General features: G+C 42.9%; 1 protein-coding gene across 1 annotated transcript; it reads right to left on the bottom strand.

Annotated features, from left to right (window-relative positions):
• Positions 1 to 60: 60 nt before the first annotated feature.
• ARIH2 (ariadne RBR E3 ubiquitin protein ligase 2) lies at positions 61 to 27,590 on the bottom strand. Its single transcript, XM_061354285.1, has 14 exons — positions 27,216 to 27,590; positions 14,264 to 14,331; positions 12,523 to 12,586; positions 10,171 to 10,318; positions 9,386 to 9,507; positions 8,422 to 8,531; positions 7,311 to 7,428; positions 6,484 to 6,534; positions 6,360 to 6,381; positions 4,718 to 4,869; positions 3,521 to 3,664; positions 3,108 to 3,176; positions 1,859 to 1,942; positions 61 to 1,411 (listed from the first exon to the last, which is right to left on the bottom strand). Exons 1-14 carry the CDS (start codon positions 27,462 to 27,464, stop codon positions 1,340 to 1,342), a joined length of 1,473 nt encoding a protein of 490 aa, XP_061210269.1. The 5' UTR covers positions 27,465 to 27,590; the 3' UTR covers positions 61 to 1,339.
• Positions 27,591 to 28,000: the final 410 nt, after the last annotated feature.

Raw genomic sequence — 28,000 nt, 5'->3', positions numbered from 1 at the left:
AAACAGGCAAGGCTCAGCATTCAAGTAACCTTTTCCATGTTAACCCCTATTAAGATGAACTAGGTTTTCATATTTTTATTTTAGTGTATATTTTACATTAGAAAAAAGAATGTTAATAAAAAAGCTCCACATGCTCCTAACAACCAATTTTTCTGGTAAGTCCCCACCAATATCAATACTAATATACAAATAAATTAATTTTGCTAATTTTTCTGCCTCGCTTGGTGCAGGCTCTGCACAAGCAGTTCACCTGTATTCAAGTGTCCATCCACATTGCCAACACATGCCAGGGAGTGTGTTGTACATAATCCTTCCCCCTCATAATGTAGCAGTGTTTAGTCTCATCTTCATGAACGGGATCAGATTTTCTGAGCCATGTTACCCATCAGGCACAAATAATCTTTACCAGGCTGCAAGGCACTGTTATAACATAGATTGTTTCACTCCTCAAAAGCCCCAAGCCTTGATTAACAACTGTATGCTACTATTCCCTCATCACTCACTTTGGCAATACAACATCCTCCCCACAAAAACAAGTAAAGCAAAAAATCTATATGGAAGACCTAAAAATTCATCAAATGCAGAATCTGACCTGACTCTAGGCATATCCCCCAGTGTAGGTCTCTCCCCTACAAGTCCTCTGTTTGCTTTTGTTGGTGTAACAAGATTTTGCACATTTGTTTGACAAGAAAAGAGATGCCACATGTCATCTTAAATCACAGCCACTGCTGGTACTGTTGAGTCAGACACAGCAGTAGCCACTCTTAACACCAGCCACTCTCCTCGTGCGATACCAATGCTATAATGCCCTAGTTAAAGGATCATCGGGAAATAGCTGAGATTTTGTAACCTCCTTCAGTGCCTAGGAGGATTTTTGGGTCAGAGGAAGGGAGAGGGGGGGAAAAGCCCATTAGATACACAAGCAGATTAAGGAAAAACACTCCACTGCCAATTTACTTTTAAAAAGGGTTGTGTGTTATTCTAAGGTTTGTCTGTATAATTGTACAACCGTTGAAAATTACATAAATTGTAATGATCTAATACTATTAACAGCCATTCAGAGAAAAACTCCCTCCCCTTCAGAAACCATCAAGGGCAGGAGGGAAATGTCCCAGGAAATATGCCAATCTGAACTCTGGCCTCTAGCCTGGCAGAAACAGAAAAAGAAAGATAAAAGAACTGGACTAAGATGTGGTGTTTGCATGTGTCTGACTTGTAAGGGGAGGGGTGGCTTTGTCCTTGGCCATGTTATCCCAGAGGCAGTGCCTGCTTATCCTGGTGAAGCTGCCATCACTTCACTCGTTGCTCTCACCCCTGCACTTTGTCACTTCCTCTTGACTTATGTGTCATGGAAGTCTTTCAGCAGGGTCCTCCGTCTCTGCTCTGCTATGTGCATCTGATTCTCTAAGTCCTGGTAAAACAGAAGGTAGAAACTGTCAGCACGAGTTCACCAGAGAAGAGCTCATTTTCTTTAGGGAGAGACTAAGCTCCAGCCTGAGAAGCAGTAACCTTCATGCACCACATGCACTCCGGATCACAAGACTGCAGATCCTTTTCCTTTTGGCAAGGGCTCCCTCTGCAGTTCCCTGGCTCCTACTCTGTTTAGAAAGCTACACACTTAAGGAATCTGCTCTTCACCAGAGGGTTACATGCAGATTCCTTTAGAGCTTTGTTGGTCCTCTTTCAGTCTGCAGGAGATTTGCTGCAGCCCTCTCCCATTAGGAAGTGAGCACTTCACTTCTACATCTGCTGGCTAAAGGTGTGTTTCTGCATGCAGTTTCTCAGAATCCTCACTTAAATGCCTTAGTGAAGGCCAAACAAAATCCGGCCAACAGGCTCAAGCAAGCAGAACACTCACCCCTCTGTCATAGCTGTCTGCTCTCTCCACCTTCCATGAGAGATTTTCAATTTCAGCTTCCAGCTGGGCCTGCTGGTATTCAAACTGCAGAAGAAAAAAAATCAGAGACAGCAACAAGAAACTAGTTTAGTGGAGCAGTTTCATACCACACACTACACTTGAGAACAGACAAATGTGTTCTGCTGACAGCTGTGCTGGCAAAACAGGTTTCTGCCTCCTCCTTATCCACCTTCAGCTAGACAGAATCACTCCTTCCAGCAGTTTCTTGTGTATGCATTTCCCAACCTGCACCACTGAAAAATTAATCCAGTCAGCCCAAAACCACCACAAGTGACAAATAACTCCTCATTCAGCTTATTTTGCCACAAACAGGTCACAAAATGCTCTTGTGAGCAGCTCTGAGGTAAAGCAGAGGGATATTAGGCAGAAGTTCTTCCCTGTGAAGGTGGTGAGGCACTGGCACAGGGCACCCAGAGAAGCTGTGGCTGTCCCATGCCTGGCAGTGCTCAAGGCCAGACTGAACAGGGCTTGGAGCAACCTGCTATAGCGGAAGGTGTCCATGTGCGTGTCAGGGCGTTGGAACTGGATGACCTTTAAGGTCCCTTCCAACACAAACCACTCTGTGTTTCTGTGTGACTGTTAACCACTACTGGCAGCAGTAACCTGTTGCACTGGCACAGTCAGATCCAGCAGAGAACATCTGTCCACAGCCTCAGAGAATACACATGATGCTGTGGGGAGAGACTGGGTAACAGGTTTTACTGGACAACTGAGTCAAAGAAACCACCTCTTCAGTGATTCCAGGGTTATTTTTGGACTTGTCCAGCCTGTGGTATGCACGAAACCAGCAAGGAAATTACAGCAGGAATAAAAAGCAAAGCTACACCCTGATCCAAGGCTGGAAAAGCTATTCTCCAGCAGCATTTCATATGAAATACAGCCCACCGCACTCTGATAAGTCTTACCAAGGAATAAATGCACACTTCCAGCCTCAAAACATTCTGGATAAATTGCTTGTTAGTGGAAGTGCAGTGAAGTGCCCTGGGAAAATAATGTAATGTATCAGAGGACTGAGCTGCTGGTAACTCAAAGTGAAGAGGAAAGGTGCAAAACCACCTATTATTTGTCCTACCCTTACCTCAAACTCAGCATTTTTATGTCAGACACTGCCAAGCTTTGGAATTCAGCCCAGCATGCTGCCAGCTACTGCACAAAAAGTTATCAGCACAGAAAGAGCAAAACTTCTTACCAGTTTCTTTCTGGGACCAGATTCCATGTAGTAGGCATACGGGTATGTGTACTGCAGGGTGTAACGACACTGTTGGAGTGCGGGAGGAAGAGAGAGAAAAGAAGTACAAGAGTCTCAGATTTGAAAGCCAGCACTGTCACATTTGTCTGACCACTACAGGCTAAGAAGCCACCTTCTGACATGGACAACTGGGCACTTCATGGTGGAATTTCCTCTATTTTCCTTAGAAGAACTTGTGCAGTTAAAGTATAACTTCACAGAGGTGACTTCCAAATGATTTTTGGCCAATGATTCGTGTCCTAGACCAGAAGTACTGCCCCACATACCCACAAGCTCTAAATTCCCTTCTTCAGTGCTGTGAATTTAGCACTCTGGTATGTATTCTCTGTGACAACCAAGACACCACTACTTACCTTTGCAAGTAGTTTTGCAGCATTTTGTAGGTATTGCCAGTCTATCCATGTTCCCAAGTTGTTCATAACTCTTTCTTGAATTTTCTCCTGGATTCGTTGGTACGTCTGTGCCTCCAGCTGTAGGCTTTTGTTGTGATTCTCCCACTGCAAGGGGTGAGGGATGGGAGACAGGGAAAGACAAAAATGGCATGAGACCAGAGTACTGCTACTGTAAAAGCACAAGCTCTAGCAAGCAGAAATTGAACTGTGGCAGATGTCCAGCAAGGCAAGACATGCTGTGGGAAAGAACAGCCAGGCAGCACCTCCAGCAGCAAGTGACGGAGGCTGTGTACAACAGACTGACAGCAGCAAAGAGCAGGGAGCAAACCCAGCTCCTCAGAGTGGGAATGCCCTCTGGTCACACAACGACCTTGTGTCTAACAAGATGAATACTAGTGGTGATTCCCCTACTTAAAGGATTTCTATAGAAAGATCAAGAGTTTAACATTTAACACAGGCTTAGTGAACTCCAACATCCGTGTGCACATTGTAAACATGGACATTTCCTAAAACCTATTGGTCTGGAGAGCCAGGAATGGACACGTATTTTACCACAGGATTTGGCTCATGGTGTGAAGAATAAACTCATTTTAAGGGGGAAACTGAAATGCAGTAGCATTTAATCTCTACCACATTCTCTTCTAGAGATACTGCTCTAGAATTGCACTGTATGGCCAGGTGCATCGAGCCTGCTGTGTGGACAGAGATGCTCTGATTGCAGCTTTTAACTATGTGAGGGAAACTTTGCTACAGCCACTGGAGCTTTGACCATGGCAGAGCTGGTTTAGACTTTGTCTCTATAAAGACAGACTGCAACAAAATGAAGTTCCCTGGATCCTGGAAGGAAATGATTGGATCAATATCTATCTACTGCAGCACACTCAGCCTGCAGGAAAATGGTACAGTGGCACACAGGTAATACTTATTTCCTCTAGCACAAGGAAATACAGGACCAAATGTAATTTGCTTTGGGTACATTACTGGTTTGGATGGGACTCACAGGGCAGGATTTTGAGTGACAAAACAAACAGGGCCTGAATATTCTGCACAGATCCTCTTTGGGCAGTTTTTTGCACGGACATTGCTGGCAATGACCTTTGCACCAGGCAGGGAGCATTAAAAGGCTACAGCAGCTCTGGCCAAGGAGATGTCTCCTACCCTCTCAAAATAGAACAAGTACTTCTTAAGGGCCTCCCTGGCCTGTGCTTGCTGACTCTGGTTTACAATATCAGGATTCTCTTTGTACCGACTGCATTCGTAGTACTCGCTGCCGTGAGTCTTCCAGTCTCCCAGACACATCCAGCAGAAGTCTGCAGAAAACAGTGAAAAACCCACTGTGATACACAGGAAAAAACACCTCCAAGAAAGGAAAGCTTCAGGAGACACAGCCCATCTGTTCTCAGATATTTCTGCTAAGCCAAGAGACATATACATTTTGTACCATCTTGCATAACGGAACACAACAGTGAGCCACAAATACTAGCCTGTCTTGAAGATTTTCATTGTACAGCCTCCTGAGCAACTATGGAAAGTAAATCCTGAAGTGCTGTATCCTGTACACCAGGACCAATAGGCAGACCTGCACTCTGCACAGGCTGTCAGTCTAGATTAAAGAAGAGGCAGGCTGCAGTCTTATTTGTGAGTTGCATCCTCCCCATCACAGGCATACTGCCCCATGTGCACCTCTGGCTGAATAAAACATGATCAAATCCAAAAGTGAACTAACTCATACAAAAGAAACTCTGCCCTCAATTCTCTCAAGAGGGGAACTACCCAAGTAACTTCAGAGATCAGTGGTTTATGACACTTCAAGTTAAGAGCTGCTGAATTGGGAAGAAAGTAGAGGAAAGAGAGCAAAAGCAACACCCGTGTGACAATTTCCCGCTTTAAGACTGAGGCTGTGAGTGGTTTACCGGGAAGGAAATAGAAGGAGATTAAGTTGCTACAATAGGAATCACTTCTGTGTTACTCATAACTGTACGTCCAGAGATCACCAGCCTTCCCAACTACTAGTCCCTGTGGTACCTTCGCATTTGCCTGCTCACCCTTGTCACAGAGCTTCATCAAAGCACATCCAGTGCTGCTGAGCACCCCAAAGCAAGGAAATGAGAGAAGACAGTAATCTTTAATCATCTTCTAAAGAAGGTATTACAGTATTTCCTAGTGGCACACTTCACTGAGAGGGCTGAATACAAACTGTATCGCTACAAGGCAACAGGAACTGATTTTGCCATGAAAACGTTAAGTGCAAGAACAGGCTGTTGTTTTGTAGGACCACACAATTGGTCAAAGATGCTCAGGCTGCTAATTGCACAGCGGTGGACTGAGAAGTCCACCAGCTGACATTACACAGAACAATTCACAGCTCCTGCAGTTTCAACTGGGTTGAAGCTCATTATTTCCATCATTAAGCAGAAGGGCTTAAAGCTTATCTGAGTAAATGGTTCATTTTTTCATGCCAGTATTTTCAGTGGATGACAATTACATGGAAAGTACAGGTAATACTATGGCAGAGATGGAGACTTCTCGATAGAATGGACATGTCAGGGAGAAGAAGCCAAACCAGCACTGAATCAGAACACAGCTGAGACCACAGCCAGTGGGAAAAATATACAAAATAAAGGCATCACACTCCAGTCTGTAACTAAGATCCTGTTCACCTCTGACTTGGGGGAAAAATATTTCAGTCAATGTTCACAATTTGTCCCATATAGCAAAAAAAAAAAAAAAAAAAAGAGAGAGAAAAGAACATCACCACTAACAAGCCCTGCAGAGAAAACTTCGTCCAAATCCAACTTACCATGCTTGCACTTGGAGCATTGCTGTAAAAAGAAGAGACACGAGGCACTGGTTAATGAAAAGTGTGTGGGGATAAATATATGCTTAGAAGAAGGAAGGTCTGATATGTTCAGGGAATTGCTCACCATGTGATTGCAGCCTCCATTCTTTTCAATACAGATATTGCACTTGGGACACTGCGGAAAGAGAAGCATCTGTTAGATACAACTCTGCCTCTAGAAGCCTTCTGCAGAATGACAACACTTGTGTGACTGTTCCCCTCCTGCTTTTCTTTTTACATATATGCATAGGCATATACGAGAACACACATACATCCTGCCTCCCACCCATTCCTGACAGCTCCATTTAAAAAGGAGCTAACACAACTGAAGCCTGTGGCCCATTAGCACTGTCATGTTTGTCATTGGCTATGCTAGAACAAGTGCTAGCTAAGAACTGTTCTGAAATCAGGCCACAAAATCCCCAAAAAGACATGAGAAGTTCCAAGCTGCAGATAGCTCATGTAGAGGATATAGGTGGTGTATCTATAACTTTAAAAAACAATTCTACAGGTAGAGTGCAGAGTATGTAACACCACTTCTTTTTCTTTGGTCTAAATCTACTAGAAGCACTCCAGTTTCTCATTCACAGACTTCATCTACTCCATTTTGCTGTCCTTACCAAATCAAGACTTAATCTCCCTCACCTTCCAGTTCACAGTACTCCAGAGTTCAGGTTTAAACATTACTAGTGCCTTATTTGGCACTGACTCTGCACTTACTACACTCTCTCCTTCCTACATTTAAATACACCTTTGCCGATCATTTCAAAGTTATATCACAGGCCCTAGGGAGCTACCAGGAACTACAGTCTGTGAAAATGCAGCATGCAATGCTATGTATGCGCAGAACTGTATCTTGCTTCCCAGGCAGGACTCAAGGACAAGAAAAAAAATGCAGGTGCTTGTCCTTACATCTTTAGTGTGAGCACTGATGTAGTTGGCTGTTTCGGAGTCATCTGCACACTTGGTGAGCCATTTCCGAATGGTAGCACAGTCTGTGGGCGCGTGGTACATCTGCCGACACTTAAAGCTGAACAGGGGGAAAAAAAGACGTATTGATTTCCAAGGAATGGCTCAGGAATTGAGGTTTTCCTGATGACCAAAATCTGGGAGGCCATGCAAGGATAAGGGAGGCAAACGCACTTGCGTATTCCTGGAGTGCGCAGACCAAGGCTGAACTCCAATAAGCTCCCACCCTCTTGTGCAGAAGCTGTACTCAGGGTGAGAGCGAACTGAGGCGTTCCCCGACACATCCCTCCCTGGACCCTACCTATGTCTGTTCCAACATGACTGCAGAGGCATGGGGCATACCAGTGACCTTACAAGTAGCCTGACTCCAGTGGTAGATATCAGGCACCTGCGCTAGCCATGACCTGACCAGTCCCAGGTGAGTAAGGGCCATTTATGTGGAGACACCAGTAAGCTGGGTCTTTAAATCAGTATGTATTGTGCTCCACATTCTCAACAGCAGTGATTCTGGAGTCCCAGGAGTAGAAGACATTTCAGCAACCCACAAGCTATCTCTTTTATCCAGTCCCATATATGCTTGAAGTCAGATGAGGAACATTAGCATTCCCATTCAGCAGAGTATTCTTGCATGAGCCTCAAAACACACCAGACACTCTGGGAGTCAAATGCTTGTAAAAAACTTAAAACTCAATACCAGCAGACAGTGGTGAGGCCTCCACATCCTTTACCAGAATCTCTACCAGTCACTATGTCAGTACCAAACTTTGTAACCTAGCCAAGACAGGAGAACGGCAGAACCCCTTCATTACTCAAGCCCTGCATTCCCTGGTTGTCAGAGCACCCAGCTCCCAGAAGTCTGTGGAGCAAGGGGATGGCTGACCACTTGCAGAAGTCAAACCCAAGTATCCAATTCCTCAAGCTAACTCAAGTTACAAACAACTCCAGCAAAGCATTTGAGATGTTTCTACACTCTAAATCTGCTGGAAAACAAATGGAGTAGCTCTGAGGACAGCATACACTTGCCCCATGATCTTTAAACTTCTCTGCTTCTTACCAGAAGACCTCATTGCAACGATTGCACTGCACTCGCCGGGCTTTTGGCTCTTGTACCTGTATAACCATAGGGCAATCTGCACCAGGACACAGCTGCAGCTGATAATGGCTCTGTGAACATACCAAGGTCATAAGATCAGCACTGAGTGCAGAAGAGCATTATCTATGCAAGTTTCACCACTCCTGTCCTCAAAACCATGCAAGCCAATTATCTCTTATTGAAAGAGTGAAAACTGTCACCAGGTTATGGTTAACAGAGCAGATAAACCTGTTCCACATTAGGAGAGGGAGTACTACTTACAGACTGTCCAGGACAGGGAATTCAAATGAAGTGTTACAGACCAAGTAAGAACAGCAACACAACCCTAACACCCCATCAAGTCACTGAACAAACAATTTTACTCCATTTGAGCTCTTTTCCCACCCTCTCCTCATGCTGCAAAATGTATTCAGCTGCTCTCCTGTGGTGGCTATTCCCTCCCAAAGGGTCTCTCATTGAAGAGAGGTGACACCGCTCTTTCATGCTGCTTCTTGAGTTCCCAGTTACCAGATTGTTCCTGCACTTTCAACCTTAACAACTGCTTTAATTTCAAAACACTCACATAAAATGTTACTGAAGAAGCCAATTCAGTTGGGGCACACTAAGATGAAGGACTTGTTTTATGCTCCAAAAAATATCTATGCGAGAGTGAGAAGGACTTTAAAACTCTGACTGAAGTTCTCAGCAGCAATATTCTGAGAATTCTGAAGCACCAGCCAGGGAGTTAGTGGGTGACCTTAGAGCAAAATGTACTTTGGCAACCTGCTGGAGCATTTTGTCAGTGAGACTGTCCTACATGAGCAGCCACATCATGTTTCTCAGGGATGCTTTTGCTGCAGTTACTGCAGTTCTAATCAAAGATGCAAGACACTTCAAGTGATATTTCTGCAAGTCATTGGTGAATTGATTGAAAAAACACATGTACCTCCACATAATCCCTGAAGAGGTAGCGCCTGTATTTGTCTTTCAGTTCTTCACTAGGCAGCAATGGAAACACAAAGTCTTCTGGTGTCCGAAGCAGGCAGTCCTGAGCCATGCAGGAGACCCCTGAAAAAAAGAAAGAACCACTTAGTTTAGTACTAGTTTAGCACAGTGCAACTTAGATTAAAAAGTGAATGCAAACAGAGCATTCAAGGCAGTTTCCTAGGTACCATCTGTTGTTGTGGCAAGAGGGCCACAACTGTGAAACAAATCTATCAGGGCTGCTGAAAAGCTGAAGCCCAGCTGTCTTCACCAAAAGATGACAGGACCACATGTGCATCCAGAACCAGCAAGTGCTTCAAACAATATTCACAAGGTCAGATACTTCAAGTATAAAATTGCATGTTACTGCCATGCCAGCATGTAAGACAGGCTAGGAAAAGCCCAAAGCAACTCTGGCAGCTATGGGCTTCTACCCAACACAAAGTAAGCATGATTGCATCTGCAAGCACTCCAGAAGCAGTGCAATGATATATCATGAGAGAGGCAAACTCCAAAGCAGCAGATTTGCAGCTTCTAACCTAGCCAGGAGTAGAGCTGTCCTGGTGCTATGTCAACACTAACCAGGTATTATGGGAATACCACTAGTTCAAGTTAAGTTTGTCACAAATTCTCATTCCACGCTCCATTTTCTCATTACTGAGATGTTTTAGACCAATTCAGCCAGTCAGCATCAGAATGGCCAACATGGCAAACACAGACCCAGCACCATATCCACCTTGAACTCACCGACTCCAACACCATCCTTGACGAGCACTGTACAATGTTGCTCCCAACAGCTGCGACAGAACTGGTGCTGACAAGCCAGAGAGAGCAAGTTCTCCTTCCGGACAAACTGCATGCACACAGCGCAGTGATGGGAGGAATGTACCATTGCCTGGGAGAGAGACAAACCAGCATTACAGTGAAAGGAGGGAATTCTCACCTCATCCACAGGCACCTTCATTGTGACAATGGTCTCTGATGAGCTGCAGGGCAGAACAGGTTCATAAGGAGCTGATGTGTTGGGATGCTGCACTGCCCTTCTCAAGAACCTCTTTAATCTCGCAGAGCACAACAGATCAGTGGTCACTGAACAGCTCCGGCCTCTACTATAGTGCTACCCAGGACTCACCTTTACTTTTCTGGTTCTTACTCTTACCTTGTTTGAAAAATAAGGAAATACATCATGCTGTCCTTCCCTGAATTTACTGATACTGTTAGCTGGGTCAGACTCTACCATTGTTCCACAGGCCCTGGAGAGCAGCTAGAGCTGCAAGCAGGCTTAGCAGTGCCCTTTACTGGACAATGATTTTCGGTAAGAGGAGAGGCAACAGAAGCTGCAGTGTGTGTACAGAGGAAAGGGAGCTTGCAGACCATCATCTCACATCTCTTCTGTGTATGCTACATTTAGCAAAGCAGATATCATCCCTTCAGCTGAAAAGGATTAGAGGGTTTGTTTCAAGTCAGGCATAATTCTGCTATAGCTGCACCAAACCACTGAGAAGCAGCCTGGATCTCCCCTTGGGTAGCGCCTGAGCTAGTCCCTCGACAACAGATCTAGCCTTCAACACCTCTCAGCTCACCTTTGGGACCTGAAGAACTGGGTCTAGCATTATCAAAAGAAAGTCTCTACAAAGCTGTTTGTTAGCAGGAGTTTATGTTCCTATTTCTCCTTTCAAAGAGAAGTCATACAATCACTTCTCATGTACTTAAACCTTTGCTACTCCTGAAGAAGCTTGTGTGAGCTTGTGAGACAGCAGCCACCAGTTTCCATGCCAGAGCTGCAAAGAAGCAGCTGCATGATCCACAGCCACACACTGTTGGAAAGCAGGACCACATGAAAAAGGAAATGTGACTCTGTTCTCAATGGCCTCACCTATGGACCAGAACAAGACTCACTGAGTCTGCAACTGTGCTGACTGCCTGGATCAACTGCTCTTCTTGAACAGCACATGCGCTGCCTCAACCCTTCCAAAGCTGAGCCTCTGAGCCCACCACCATAGCTTCTCCATACAGTTGCCCTACAGACACTCAGTAGGAGCATCTCCCCTCAAACTATCATCATCCTGCATTAGGAGCTGAAGCACAGGGCAACTTGCTCCAGCACGTACAAAAAGACTGGAGTAAATTACCTACCAAACCAAGTTTGTCAAGACCTTTTAACTGTAATTTCTTCCCAAAGTGAAATCATCATTGCAATGGAGAGTACTTAAGTGACAACTGATACAAGATTCAGACATATCTCAAAATATATGGACTAATTTGCAGGTATGTCAAATAACAAAGACTTTTTCTGGACTCTAGGCAGATACTTTGAGTCCATGAAGCTTACTCCTGTCAGCTATTTTAGATGCCAAATCAGGCTTCCAAAATCTCCCCACGACATCCCCCAGCCCAAGGAGTGTTTCTCAGATGCAATATTTCATCACTCAAAATCTGTCACACGGCAACGTGTTTCCTTTGGGGTAACTGTGGATTGTACCAAGATACTCACTGTGAATGAAACCTGTAAACATGCAACGCAAAGTTTCTATTTAAAGAGGGGGTCAAAAGAAGAGTATCTAAAGACTTGTATAGCCCTGGCTGCAAAACACAAGCTGTTGGTTCAAACAGCATCACTGACTGGCTCAGCAACAACAGCACTGGGAGATCTGGCTTAAGGATTACTGAGCAAAAACTTGTAATAATATGGAAAATAATAATACTTATCAAAAAGTCTCTGTTCCAGTTACAGACAAGCTCTGTCCATCCTGTGCAGCCAGAGCTTCCCTTTAGTGTCTTTTACAAAGACAGCATAACTAGAACAGGTATCCAAGCCCATGCACTCTGCTTCTTCCATTGTGTACCAACACTCATGCCAAAAAAGCTAATCTCAATTTTCTTGAGGCAAGTAATTCTTGAACACTGCTTGTTAAATGTCAGACACTTCTTGAATGTGTTCTCATTTAAAAAGTAAACCCAGCATTGAGTTAAGGTGTTGGACCTTAGTTTGTGAAGGGTTAACATGTGTCAGATTATGCCATTAGTAATGCAATCCTCCAGTGAGGTGGGTCAAAGGTGTCTGCCAAGGGAACAACCCAAAATAGTTAGCATACTTACATGTTTGGATGAGCTGGGCTGAACTCTTGCTTCTACTAGCAATTGGGCAGCATTAGACTTGTGTCTGAAAAGGCAATTGAAGAACGACCAAATCAATCTCTGAATACATTTTGCTTTGTTAAACTGATCTTTCTCACCTGAACAGACTCTGAGCAAATGGTAGCATAAGGAAAGGGGAAATGTGTCGCGTGTGAGGATCCTTCACAGTGACCTGAACTCTCATCAATACAGCTTTGAGATCTTCTTCAAAATCAGAAACAGGAACCATACTTCTTGCAGTAATGGATTGACGTTTCTCTCCTACTCCTTGATGAACATTTTCCTACAACTCTGTTCCTCCCCCTGAAATACTATTTTTGAAGCTCAGATTTTCTATCCACACTCCTGGAGGAGTCCTAAGCCACTGCCCATAACAATACACTGCAGTGAGGCTCCTGTCTGTCTCCAGCTCCTTTGTAAAATTAAGCTATCTTGGTTAGTTATCACTTCAATTTCAGTCTATTATCCAGTTAAGTATTTACTCTGTGACAGATTATCACCCTTTAGGCATAGGAAGCTGTCTATCAGCAGCTGCAGAATTAAATGTGCTTTGCTCTTTGTGATTTCGATTGCAGAGGAATGTTTATATCTCAATGAATGCAGAAATAACAGCATCACTGTTGTAACAGTGCTGTAAATCCTCTCCACTAGCACTTTTCAGTTGTGCTAGGGAGCTTTTATTTGATAATGTCGCTTTGTACCAAGACAAAAGTCTGATGACCAGATCAACTGGAGAACAACTTGCAAAGTCATGAATTAAACCATTCCCCAAAATTCCTCGTTTAAACTTCATTAGCTAACCTGCAGAATCACCCTGAGCTGCTATGCAGGAATCTCGCCCTCCACATTCCCCAGAAAACAGCCTTCACAGAATGCACAGTAACCAATGAGCCCATTACTAAAGATGCTGCAACAATATTCATATACGAGATGCATCTCCCATATGTTCTTTGGATGAAGTTGTTGGCTACAGGGCCAAAAATGGCATGGCAGCATGACTCAGCCTGATGTGGTCTCTATTTTCAGACAGTGTTCAGTTCTGAGCCAGTATTTGCTGGATGGGCTGCCAGATAGCAGTGCCTCCTGACACACTTCCCATATACACTTGGGCAGAGTTTGAACCCTCCTTCTGAAATCAGCTGGAGGACTTTGTTACAGTGACACTGACCAAGCAACAAAGGGGCTGCACTTCTCAATTCTCTCATACTATCTTCATCTGCTCGCCAAATGCCAGTCAGCTTGGAGAAAAAAAGCGTATGTTTAGAAGGAGCAAAAAAGTCAATGTGAATGTACTAGCAAAGGATACATCAGCGTAGGTTCAGTGCTGCTTTATGATTTATGGCTCATATGCTCAAAACAGAACATATGTTATCCTTATATTTGTTAAAGTAGGGAAATACAGATGCATGACTCTTAATCTGTTACCTCAAAGTTTAAGCTAAATGTATCCACAGGGTTTCCAGCATGATACCAAGCCCTCAAACTGAAAAACATTTGCTACCATTACCCTCTCCTGTTTACAGACTTCTTATAGGCAACGCAGCCTCAACAATGCAGCCTCTGCTCCCTGAAGTGGACTGTGTGGCATGATTCAGGTTCAAAGACCCATGTCAAAATGACACCTATGGACCACCCTGAGCATTCCTGCAAAGCAAGGAGCAAAAGCATTAAGCACAGAATAAATAAGACTATTTACACTTACCTTTCCAAAATCTCTGAGATTTGCCAGTGGAAACTAACTAATACTAGCTTTGCAACGGCATGTGATACCTAGGTAGAAAAGGAAAAAGTCAAGTTAGGCATGTTCTGAGGCCACACCTCTGCCTAGGTCTACGGTTTTATAGAACTAGCAAGTTGTACAAACTCAGCACAATAACCCCACAATACTCAATTCCCATTGAACTAATAAAGTTCACAGCCAGTGCACCTGCAATACACATGCTGGAATGAAGCATGGATGTACCTAAACTCACATACTGAGTCACAACAACACAGAGAGGAAGGAATCAAGAACTCACTGGAGTAGCTTAACTGCTCATAGAAGCCCCACATCCAGTCCTGGCTGTGGCCACCATGTGAGAGGCACAGACCAGGCTGGGATCAGGATCCTCACTGAGTGTGTAAAGTAGGAACCACAGGGCAGATGGATACCACTTATTGAGCGAGAGGAGCAGTAACATGCTGCACACACAGGTATGTTGTGACAGCAAAGGGTAGGGAAAAAAACAAAACATTTTCCCAAACCTTCACTGTAGAGGAGAAAGTTATATGCTGGACTGGAATAGGAAGATAGAAGCTACAGTGACAGGGGCTATTTCCATGCAGAGTTGGTAGCGTTACATGGACTCCTGGCAAACACTGGCACAGTCCACACTAGCCCCAGCATTCTCTAGAATACTGCAACATGATATTTAAAGTCATGTTACAAGGGTACAAGCAAACAAATTCTCCTTTGCACCTATGCATTAGTTTATTTCAGAAGGTAACAGACTGGTTTGCTAGCAGAAAAAGGCTGGTACCCACCAAGACCACAGGCATCTGCTGAGCTGCTGGAGGTTCAACTTGCCTCTCAGCCTCTTCATACCCTGGAGTTCAAACAAAGCATTCGAGCCACCTCTTCCAGGGGAAGGCCTGGAAGGCAGGCTCATGACCCCTGTCTCCTTACTCCTTTCTGTGCTAGGAAGCATGGATGCAAGCCCAGTGGTCTGCACATTCTGCATTCAAACAATCTCTGATGTTAAAGACAAGCTATCACCACAGCAACTCTCCATCATACATACAGAAAACACAACTCCTTCCATCCTAACTGAAGGAAGAGCTCCTTCCCCCCCACCCCCCCCAAGAAACTGTCAGTCCAAATCATCAGCTGAAAAGACATAAGCCTTTTTAAATCCTGCCAAAAATGAACCACAGGATCCGATGTACCAGTAATACAGATACACAGGAATCACACCATAACCCTGGAGGGAAAAACAAGCAATGGTCACTCCTTCAAAACAGACAACTGCACACCTAGGAGCAGCGTATTCATCACTCTTCTAAATCTACCCCACTGAAGAGGCAGTTTCACAACACAACTGACCTATACCTGTCATATGATACTGCCCTGGTCCTACATTGGCATTTCTCAGCATTGGGTGGTGGATTCAGTGAGCTAAACCAGCAGAGCACCAACACACAGCACAGATGGAGTTTTAACTGTCTCTCATCCACCTCTGCTTTGTGATTTGCCCGCTTTGCTGGCCACTAAGACATCCCAGTAATAAAAGAGTCATTTTTAATGTTTAGATAATCCCTTTTCTAGAAGAACTGAAGCATCAGCTCTGGTGTGTCACCTTCCTCAACTCCACCAGTGACGTGTCCCTGAGAAAACAAAGGTTGCCCTCCCTCCTGGCACAAAACCTTGGGATCAGCTGAAGCGTGCCAAGCAGAGCTGCTGCTGACAGCACATACAGTCTGCTCTGGCTTTCCACATGAAGTGCCACCGCCAGCCTTGGATAGGTTTGTTATCTTAAGCCCCCAGCCTGGCAGATCCAGACAGACACCTTTGACTTGCTTGTACAAGGAAGACATCTGCATTTTGAGTTTGTAAAACAAACAAGCATGAAGAATGTGGTCTCTACAAGACTGGCTTCCTGCAAATGTAAACCACACACTAATGGATCACTCTCTAACAGCAATGGAAATTATCCCTCAGTAGCAGAAAGGAAGAACTACCGTCCTGACAAACCACCTGACTGAAATATATGTAATACATGAAAATGAGTATTTTTCAGTTGGGTTTTCAGAGCCTGAGCTGTAGCATCCACTGCAGCATCATGACTCCATGGAGTTACTTGTTCCCAGACAAGGAACCACGTACATTCAAGAATGAAGATGTATAGAAATAATACCAGCATACACATTTCTGAGATCTAACAAACTGTCCTAACAGAATCGAATGCTTTTTAAGTCAAATTATTTGTCAGGCAACATGTGGAATCAATGCTCCAGAAAGATGCCAGACCAACAGATCTAGAAGAATAATAAAGTTTCTGTGCCCATTTCTATTTTGCTCCAACTGCAAACACTGACAGGATCAGCTGTAGGTAGTGCTAATTTTATTACTTTTATCATAAAAGCAGCCAAGAATAAAACATTTTCAATTCATAAAGAACAAAACATTTTCAGTTCATCTCATTTCATAAAAGCCCCGAAGCACAAAAGTCTTTGATACTACCTGGTTGGAGTACATGTCATCTTGTACAGAAAAGTCCCAGAGTCAGCAACGTACCCACCGTCTGCTTGGCATGGCAGGACTAGTTCTTACATGATAAAGATAGATAACATACAAACTGGAAGAAAAAGGAATGGGAAAGGAACAGGTAACTGATGAGGCTGGGACCTTGCCTGCTGTGTGGTCTCACCACATCACAATCTACGTCCTGCTCACCACCAGCAAGGCTTTGAATTCAGAAGGCAAACGAATATACGCATCAGGGGACAACACTACTGGAGAGATTCAAGAAAACAAGCATGAAAAGAAAAACAAAGATTTAACAAAAGCCTGCTCCTGTTGACTAGCAGCACTCTCCAGTCTCTTCAATGATTGTACATTCACAACGAGTGAATGATTGTATGAAGTCAGCCAGTTCTTCCATAACACCACCCCAGAATAATTGAAGTATTTCTATGTAAACAGGAGCCAAAACATGCTGTGTGCAGAAATACACCACTGCGATCATAACTTGGGTCCACACGTACATAATTTATTACCTTACAGTACTGGAGAAGCAGTGCACAAGCAGATACTACTAGCTGAACTATTCAGTTAGAAGACATCAATGCCCCCTCCATAAGCACCCACTGCAGCCTCTCAGCTTAAGAAATACAAGTCTTGGTTGCTGTCCAGGCACACTGTCCAACACAGCATTTCCTGGATAGTCAAGTTTCACACAGTAAGAGATCTCAAACTTATAAAACACGTCAGAAAGAGCTGTGATTCAGTCTCCTACCAGTCACTGGGTGCCACAAGAACCTCAGCTTATCCAGGAACAATAATGCTTTCTCTCAGACACAAAGCAAATCATAGCATCACAGCATGGTTTGGACTGGAAGGGACCTTAAAGTTCCAACCCCCTGCCATGGGCATGGCCACCTTCCAGTAGGTTGTTCCAGCCCCATCCAACCTGGACTTTGAACAAATTAAAAAAGTTTTTGATAATGGTCAGCTTTGTTTAAACTCTCCTATTCTTGTTTCAGAATACTAAGACCCCCAAAAGACTGAGAGCTAGCCTACTTGGTGTCTTGTTGGCAGCAAGTCATTTCAGTAGAACAGAAGACACAGAAGGGAATGGCATCTTCTAGATGTTGCACGACTATGTTAGTTTTTGTCTGCAACTGATGAATTGTGCCAGTACTTCCATATAACTTGACTTCTCCAGAACTCTTCTTGCTGTGATTAAATTTATTAAAGTTTAGAAGATGAAAGCTGAAAGCAGTAGACATGCTACAAGATTGCTTTCTTTCCCTCCTTTCCATTTCCCCATTTTCTCACCACCAGCTTAAAAGTTTAACATCAAAGATCAGCTCAGTCTAAATCAGAACCTGGAAAATTTGAAGCTGAAAGAAGCCTCAAGATCAGGCTTCTTTCTTCATAATGGGGTAGTAAAGCTGAAAAAAAGAGTATCTCATCCAACGTGCCATTTCCAATTGCACCTTAAAACAGCAATCTGATTACCACAGAAGCCTCTTCCAAACGTCCGTCAGCTTAACTCTGACTTACCAGTGATAGGAAGCTGCTGATTGCCAGAAACGGGCAGCAAATGCTAAAGTTTATCACTGCACTTGAAAAGGGGTGCAGTGCCTATGCACACAGGATGGGTGTCAGGGGCCAGCTGCATAAGGGAAATGCTCTACAGGAGTTGTAAAGAGTCTGAAAAATTTACAAAGTGCTGGATAGAATTAGCTTCTGAAAGTAGAACAAGGAAGAAATGTCACTGCATTAAATACACATCTATTCGCTCTCTGCAAGAGAACACAGTATTTATTTTTTCTTATTATTTCTATCACCATTTATCGCCTGGGTTCTTTACTCTCCAAGATAAGCAAAATTCTCACACTTTGAGGTGAGAGAGTCTGGCACTCTTTAGGACATGACTGTATCAAAAGAATAAAAATATCAAACCAAGAACAAACTATCAGAGAAGCTCTGCAGGTACCTTGTGTTTAGAGAGCTCTAAGCCAATTGTGCCTCAACTTGCATCCTTAGATAAGCTAAACTGTTTGAAGAGCTGAAGCTTCGTGCCTCTACAGCACAACATCTTTCCAACCATGCCACTCTGAGAGTTGCTAATTCAGACAGAAACATCTAAAAGCTCAAAAACCACTGTCTTTTGTAGAGCTTACATTCTACAGAACCCCCTCATGCATATGTATGTTGCACGCATATTTCATGAGTTCATTTCACTTCTCTCCAAGGGATGGCCTGTTTTTCGGAGGTGTGTTTCAATCCTCACTTTCACAGAGATATGGTATCAGGAATTCAAAACAAGAATCATCACATGATTCTTAAAGAGATTCAATTCAGACTGAGTTGGAGATATTATGATCTGGTTGGGGCTGACATCCCGTGGCTTTGCATCAAGCTGACAATTCCTGTTAGATCAGGGTTGCTAAGATGAACACAAACCTGGCATGAAGAAATGCAGCTTCTATTTCTTGTCCTTCCCCTAATCAAAGGTTTTTATCCAAAGAGATTTAAGCAGATAGGATTAATCTTGAGAAGCATTTCTTTTAATCCACGAACGGTTTTTATTACTTCTACAAGGAAAGGATGAACTTGGGAAGGTATTAGTTTGTGTGTTACACCAAAACTTCTAAAAACCCACTCTTCAACCTTTTCAATAGTAAAAACAGACAGCAAGAGCCTCTGAAATTGCTGCTAGTAGTGAGCAACTATGGGCAAAAGGGAGACTGAACTGAGCTGGTGACAGAGTAACAACTTAGAGAGAAACCATAATTTGTACTGAATAATTTTGCTGAAGAAAAAAAACCCTTCAGACATGCTTTATTAAGGCTACTGAGGTAAGGAAACTGACCCGCAGATAGAAAAAACACTGGTTTATACATATTTCTCTTGTGGAAAGGAGATCTGACTCCCTCCACACCCTACTGGAAAAAGATTTCTGACTGCCCTGTTTTTACTGGAGGTTTTCTCAGAAAACTGCAGAAATATTAGGAATTAAGAAGAAATAAAAGGGTAACAAAAAGCTTTTTTTGGACCACATTTTCTTCTTTGCTGTGATCTACCTCTCTTTCAAACAGACTTCCAGTATGCAGTCCTGGTAGAAAACTCTTGAGGTTTCAAGGACTTGGGCTGTGATTAACATCACATCAGTGTTCAACATCTTGTCAAAGTCCTCTGTATCTCTTACAGGTTTCTGAGCATTAGAAGGCTGTTTATAAAATTGAATTCAAATTAATTTCACTTATCAAGGATAAAAAGACAAAGTCACAACAAAATCAAACACCCTGTTCTTTTATTTTGGGTTCAGTCAGGCTTAAAAATTGTCAGAAAGAGCCTTCCACCTTTTCACTCACAGTATTGCTTACATTTGTCTGACATTTCAGGCCCCCTTCTGATTACAGACTACAGGGAAAGAAATACAATTTGGAGTTTGTAGACTCAATACCATGGAAAAGGTCTGACAAGCAGCAGTACATGAGCTGTGCTTCATGTCAGGGTTTTAATCTGTACCCTGTCACTCACCCTCTGGCATGCAGAGATCTGGTGTCAGTTCACAAGATTAGAAGCATATTAGGGGGGCAGAGTGCAGACTGGGAATGAGAAATACTGCTGGTCTTATACAGACGATTTGTGAAACCACCAGTACATAACCTAGTTTGCCACATACTCAAGAAAGGGGATCTTGGGTTAAATCCTAACTCCTTCTCCACACTTACACATTGCTTTAATCCATCCACTCTCCTACACAGGATAGCAACAATTTCAGCTGCAGATGCCAACAGGATCAGTAGGACTCAGCTAGGAAATCTCTGCATCCATATTTCTCAAGCTCTTAGGCCGTTCTGAGGAGATTCAGAAATAAACTACAAAAACTAAGACTTGAGCAAGATGCTATGCCAGAAGCATTACAAAATAGCTATGAGATTCCTTCTTTAGAAGATTCACAGCAAAAGAAATGCAGCAAGAAAGCTGTAAGACAGCACACAGATAAAAGATTGACGTGAGACTCCCCAGCTGCACTCACGGCAGCTATTCTTTCCAACCTAACATGGTGTTTGAGAGCATCAGTGCCCCATGCACATTACACTGCACTCCCCACGTGCTGCCAACACACCCCATGGCACTCAGGTCAGCCCCTGCCTAGGTGTCTTCCCAGCAAAACTCAGAAGTGGACAATTCCCTCTGGTTGACAGGAAGGAGGATTCTAAGGATACACAAGGAGGAAGCAAAGGGCAGGTAATAACCCGAGCCCACACAACTGTGACTCCCAGTCACTCGGGACACAGGGCTGATAACTCAAACTGGAAAGCACTGGTGCGTGCATGCAGCAGGGCACAGGTTTTAGCTAAGTGTGCAGTGAGTACTGCCAAACAACACAGTCCTTTCCTTGACAATTCCAGCTTCCAGGGTGTTTTTCTTCTGTTATAAAAAGAAGGGGAGGAGGAACTGTGTAAGCGACTGTTTCATAGCACACAGCCTAGCTCACTCCCACTGTGCCATTCTTAACAGGCACAACACCCTGGTTTGGCAATGTGCTTTAGCTGCTTCATGGCACTCCTGTGATCCTGTTGTCCAGCTGTAAGCTTGCAACATGAAACAGTTACTGAAAGACTGTTCTGGCATATTTAATGACTTGTGTCTTGCCTCTACCTCCCACCAAGATCATACTCATCAACAGCTGTGAACAGACTTTAGCTCTGCCCCTGCAGTGACACTGACTGCAAGATACACTTAAGGCACGAATCACAAAGAAATGTGTGGGCTATAATCACCCTTCACATTCATGGCTCATTTTCCCAATCAAGTCGAGAATTTCAGCAATAAGGAACAAACTGATTTCTCTCCTCAAATGACTTAGAATCACAGAATAGTTAGGGTTGGAAAGGACCTTAAGATCATCTAGTTCCATCCCCCCTGCCATGGGGCAGGGACACCTCCCACTAAAGCATGTCACCCAAGGCTCTGTTCAACCTGGCCTTGAACACCACCAGGTATGGAGCATGGGCTTCATGAAACTGTCACAAGGTCAGGGGTCTCCAGTCAGCTGTTATCTTCCTGGCCAGAAGTCTATGAAAAACTACTACACCTTCTTTTCCTACAGACCTTTAGGAGTCAAAATAAAGCATACACTAATGATGGTTACAAACATACTCATGCTATTTTGATGTTTAACATACTACTGAACTACAGGCATTCTGAATCCAGTAGGCAGCAACAACACAGTTTTTATACAGCAGAACTTACAGGTTCTTCCTGCTGAGGAACAAAAAGTGGGTAAAAAACAAAGGTATGGCTCAAATGCGTGTGCTCTAAAGGATTCCAGCTTCAGCCTGGATGCCCCACTAATGTTGGCTTGATATTAAAACACAGAACGCGGTACAGATACAAACCTGACTAATCTAGGGTTTACAGGTACTTGGAAATAGCATGTTATCACTGCCAAACAGCACCACAGGGGTTCTGTGAAGTCAAATTTGCCTATCAGGCTCTACCATTTATTATAAATGTTTAAATATTTACTGTTTACTAATATATACTTACATTCACCAATGTTGGCTCTTATGGACATTAACTTTGAACATAAATTTTTCAAACCCTGTTCTTATATATATGCGTGTTAATATTTCAAGGGGCTTTCATACCTCTCCTGTACTTGAGGAACTCGGGTACGGCTCATCTTTTATGACTTCCATTTTATGTTGCATGGAAGTTTAATGAAGCCATTATGGCACCAAAAAAAAAAGACAAGCATGCCACACAGCATGTTTGTTCAGATAAGCACCCCAGACCACATGCATGGTCATGGTCTGCACAGCAATGCAGGGAGGCACACACTGGTGTCTTCATAACTGGATCTTTATGGACTTTTTTGGATCGCATTGAACAGGCATCCTGCAAGCGCCAACTCCTGCGGGTAGGGCCGCTCACAGAGGCTGCCAATCTCCACACAGATGACTCTGGATCTGCTAAACATGGTATTTGAAAAGGACCGCTGCCAGCATTCACCAGGCAGCTCTAAAACTCACTGTTCTGTGTCAGCACAATTTGAGTGTGGGGAAGTTTCAGAGGGATATGTTTTTCTGAGCAAACACTAATTTGATTGCATTAAAAGATGCTACATCAATGAGGTGAGCAAGAACATATGAAAAACTGTTTTATCTCTGAAAAATCCATAGTGATAACATGGATTAACAGATTCAGAACTATGTCATGTCATCAAATACTTTTTGCATCTACGAAGTTTTATTGTTCAAGGAACAGGGCTAAAAAAAATACCTCACAACACAAGCTGTTATTTCAAGAAGCAGAGGAAGTAAACTTTTTGCTGTCTGGTAAATATTTGCACATTACTTGCTTTAGCAAAGTGAAAATTCCAAGTTCTTCAATTTTACAGTTCCTTTGGTTTTCATGGAACAACTACATCAGTATCACTTGCCTGTAATACACAACTATCTTTTCCTTGTTCCCTTGTACATGCAGAAATAAGCTTCATGACTGACAATCAGCTTCTAAAAAGATCTACAGTCTATGAATAAATCATTACTTGACTGTAATTGTTTTATCTAATGGTTTATATCACGAGTTTTAAAAAACTATTGCTAAAAACTAGAAAGATCCATGTCACCACTGAGACAGAGCAACTACTGCCAGTCATGTGGAACAGCACAGATATTCCAGACTTGCATGCAGACTCCCAGCAGAGCCAGGAAGTGTCATTCACAAACAAAAACAGTATGACATCATCACACACTTAACTGCTTGCCAGGGACAGGGTCAACTTTGTTTGCACAACTGTTGCCTATCATACTGTTTGTATGCATGGACTGATACTGCCACACCAGGATCCACAATCACTCAATGACCACTGACAGTTATCTTGAAAACAAACTTATTGCTATGCTATTTCAATTCATTATTTTTGAAAGATAAAGGAAGTTATAGCTACTTTTGAAAAAGAACTTGTAATTCCTTTCCTGGTCTGCAGGCAATACGTGCCATTCTACTTTCAAGAGCATTGCCCTTAACAAGCGCTGACTGCTGGTCGAGTGACCTTTTGAGGAATGAAAAGTGATCTGCTTCAATTCACAGGCCTTTTGGTCACAGAATCACAGTTTTGGATATCAGCTGGAGATCTTCTTCTGGTATACTGCAGCAGAGATAGCCTGTCCTAATTTTAGTCAGGGTATTAACTGAACCCTCCACAAACAGGCCTCCAAATTAACAGCACTAACCCAGAAGCAAACATTTCCTCCTATTTTCTTGGAAAGCAAGGACTTTAGTTCTTACTAAAACCAAAATGAGGAGAAACTTTCAGAGTACCACTTGCAAAGTCCCTCTTGTTTCTGCATGGTTCTGGGATAACCACTACTATAGTTGCAAACCTGCCACACAGCACAGCCGATTCTATCTACCACTACACTGTTTGTACTGGTTTTTCTATGCTCTAATTCCCCACCAGATAAAAAGAGGAAGTCAGAAAAATTCAAGGTAAAAGTTTCCTATGACAGTAAAAGACGCAAGAACATACATCTAACTACATGCTGGGTTTCATGCCTTTATCAGATTTCAGCTTTTCACTGATTTTTGTCTCTCTGGCATAGATAAAAAGCAAACACTGCATTCACACTTTTAACATAAGCAGAGCCCTCACGCCTGACCTGAGGTTCACCAGCCAATACAAGGTTTGCTCATCACTTGTCTGTTTAGCTTCAGTAGGAGTGAGGACAAAGTCAGCTGTAACTCATGTGGAATTAAGTTAGCCACCAGGGTTTCCAAGGAGGATCACTCTTCACCTGCACACTTTTAAGAACACAGGAATTCAACAATCAGCCTGAAACAGCTGAAGAGGTTAAAAACCAAATGTCGAGGGTTAATATGCACAGCAACTGAAATATTATTTATTTAGATTATTATTAGCTGGTAACACTGAGGATTGCAAGTATGAAGACATAAAGCTCTGAATATCTATTACTGGTCTTAAAAGTGTATAGATGATACATCACAGAGAAAAAAACATGCTTAATACCCCCAATTCAGCCTTTGGAAAGTGACTCACCTAATGACAATATAGAGCGTCAGAACATTCAAACATGGCACTGAGTCTATTTATTGCATTCATTTTTTTTCTTTGTTTTAGGAAACTGTATTAGTCTATTAATTTCTTGTGATAAAAAACTGCTCAGATACCATACCATGCATTGCCTTTAACATTGTACCTTCTGAGGAGTATTCAGTTTACCTTCATCTTTGTCAGGAACTCTGCCTTAATTCCCAGCTAATACTCAGACATAACCAGTAGCTATCACAAGGTAAAGGAGATTAAATCAACGAAACAAACTGGTGTGCTCCAAAAGAACCATTACCACTACCCAAAATCCCCAAGACATTATGAAAAGTAGTCTCCAAAAGGAAGTTTTTAGAGCTCAAGCAAGTTAGAGGGAAGAAGTTAACACAGTCCTTACAAAAGTCTGCCCCTGTTTACTCATATCCATTAAATCAATGGAAAATAACGATAACAAATAGCTTAAAATGTTCTATTCAATTTCATTCCTCTCTAAGCTTCTTAATTCAATGCAAATTCCTTCCACTCCAGTTTGTCTCAGAAAACTAACAAAATGACAAGTTTCCTCAGGGAAAGAGAGGGGAAGGAAGAAACAGGGTCACTGAAGTATTGTGAGAAAGTATGCCAGGAAACAAAAAAGCACATGCTGCAGATCCACAGCAGATTTCCAAGAAAGGAACAATACTTGCACCACTGCTGCTAGCGAACAGAGAGTTAATGCGGCACTTCAAGAATTAAGGTCTTTGTGGCTTACAAGATCACAGTTTTTCAGGTTTCTACCCAAATATATTTTTACCTTCTCATGCACCAACCAAAATGTAGCACTTGATGTAAGCGTATTTTTCATATAAATGGAATCTAAATGTTGGAGCATATTTGGGGTGAGAGTCGAGCTAGCAGGTTGGTATTATCTTGGCAGCCCAATGAGGTCTTCAGAATTCTTGGAAAAATTATTTAGCTGTGGAAGCCTAATTTTAAAGACTAAATAAAGTACTGCTTTTGTTAATTCAAGAGAGCAATATGGCAAGGGTCACCTATTTGAAGAGGGCTCCATCTGAAGGCAAACAGGAGCAGAAAAGCTGTTCTAAATCTTTACTTAATCGCTAAGAACCAAGGGCAACTGGCAGCTGGACCAACTATTCTTATTTGTTCTTTTCCTTTGCCTCCCTTTTCTAACAATCTGGAGGGAATAGCAGGCATTCAGAGCTCAAACTGCACATTCTGAAGAAATCAAAACACGAGTTTGACAGTCAAGAAAGAGTAAAAATTAATTTTCTGAGATTCTGAATGCTGGGAACAAGCACACAGACAGCAAAATCAGAGACACAGCAAAAAGTATGGGTGCTCTTCAGAGCCCGTTGATTACAGGCTTCATAGTCCTATTGTTATACTGCTTCTATGGACACTGATGTGCAAGTAAGGATCAAGAGATCCCTGTCATTGTTTAAAATTAGGTTTGATTCATACCAAAATAAACAGGAATAAAAATCTATCCAACATGGTTTTTATATGCTGCGATCACCTATCCTGTTTTCAAAGGTTGCTCCAAAGAACAAGCAGTAGGAGACCTGTTACAGAGTAGATGTATCAGTAATTTCAACCCAGTGTCTACATCTAGATCTTAGAAAACTCCGCCTTCGTCTGACCGTCACTGGGACTGAAGCACACTGACAAGGCAGAGAGGGAACCTCTTATTCTTACCCTGTAATAAAGTGAATTGGTTGTACAAAGAGAAAGAAAACTTTGTAAAATTCTTATTGAGCATAATACCATGAAGCTGACTCACAGTGTGACTCTTCTGTGATGAATTAGTCACTACAAGAGCTGGCAAATGCATTGTACTTTAATTGCTATCACTGTAATGGTAGGGTTAATAACTGGCATGACACCTGATCCGTCTTTGAAAGTCTATGATTATTTTCTCAGAACCAACAAAGAAAGGTGATTTTGTTAGAATTACAGAGTTTCAGCATGTCTTCCTATCTGTCAGATTCCCCGCACACAGCTGTACCAGTCTGCACCATTTATGATTTGGTTTGTTTCTTTTCTATATATCCTCTTTGCATTGTGTTAATGCAAAGAGTTGTAACTCAGGAATTTTGGTTATGAAGCTCAGCTCTGTAAAAAAAAAAAACAAACACACAACCTGTAAGAATCAACATTCAGCAAGGAAGATTTTTCAGGCCCCAGGACCAGAATGCAACAATTGTAAACCTTGGAGTCAGTTTTGAACCAGGGACCTTTAATAATGTTCCTCCAACCCCCCATAACAGCAACATCGTCACAGTTTTTATTTCAAAGTCTATACTACACATTTGCCTTTTCAATCACAGACTTATTTCAGGGTCAGAAACCTTTCCTCACCTTTAACGTGGCAGCCAAGCTGGCCATATGTTCATTCAGAGTGCTCTCCGACTCCTTGTAAGTCAGGCAGGTGAACTGATACTCCTCTGGATCAAAGGCATCTGCTCCCTGCTGCTCCACGTCGTTAGCTACCCCATCATAATAATCCTCAATATCCCCAGGATCCTCATCCTCTTCCTCCTCCTCGCAATTAGGGTCATAATCCTCTTCATTGCTGTCAGAGCCCTGGCTGTTCATGTCCACGGACATCTTAATGCCCTGTCAAACTGCAGACCAGGAAAGGAATTGCAGCTTCTTTTTCTCCTCCAAACTTTATCCTTCTTTTGATTTCATCTGAGTTCTGTCTCCTAAGGGGGGAAAAACAGGGTTTTTTTTCTGTTGCTTAAAGAATTGTAAGAGAGGCCACGTCAGTATCACACAGCCAGGTGATCAAACAGCCAGAAAGGGACCGATCCAACGGCTCAGCTACAGACGATTCTGCTGTGCAGGTCCTGGTTTGGATCCACTGCGACTCCTGTACCTGCGAAGCCAAAGCTGCTCTTACAGGCAAGGTCTAAAACCTCAGATTGGTTTATTCCATTCCCAGAGTGGGCCCTGAGACTTCTGACATTTGGAAAGCGGCTGCATAACCTTCACTACAGATCTTTTCAGAGATAGACAACTAAGTTTATGGTATTAAGTTTTTACCAACAGCCTGAAGTGCTGCAGAAAAGCATCACATCCATTTCCTCAACAGGAAAATCACAAACCCCTTAACTATGACCACAGGAGTCAGAAAAGCCACC

The sequence above is a fragment of the Neopsephotus bourkii genome, unplaced genomic scaffold (genome assembly GCF_033783945.1).
Source record: "Neopsephotus bourkii isolate Nb327-2 ecotype Australia unplaced genomic scaffold, CSIRO-AGI_Nbou_v1 NB_719, whole genome shotgun sequence".
Classification (NCBI taxonomy): domain Eukaryota; kingdom Metazoa; phylum Chordata; class Aves; order Psittaciformes; family Psittacidae; genus Neopsephotus; species Neopsephotus bourkii.
The sequence above is the reverse complement of the archived record's forward strand: the minus strand, read 5'-3'. Positions and strand labels throughout refer to the sequence as shown.

Bases quoted from the DNA above. Each gene is read 5' to 3' on its own strand.
- ARIH2 (XM_061354285.1), bottom strand. From the start codon at position 27,464: ATGTCCGTGGACATGAACAGCCAGGGCTCTGACAGCAATGAAGAGGAT. The intron at 9,508-10,170 runs GTGAGTTCAAGG...TCTTTTTTTCAG, and splicing joins CAAGGATGGTGTTGGAGTCG to GGGTCTCCTGCATGGCTCAG. The intron at 6,382-6,483 runs GTGAGCAATTCC...TTCTTTTTACAG, and splicing joins ATGGAGGCTGCAATCACATG to CAATGCTCCAAGTGCAAGCA.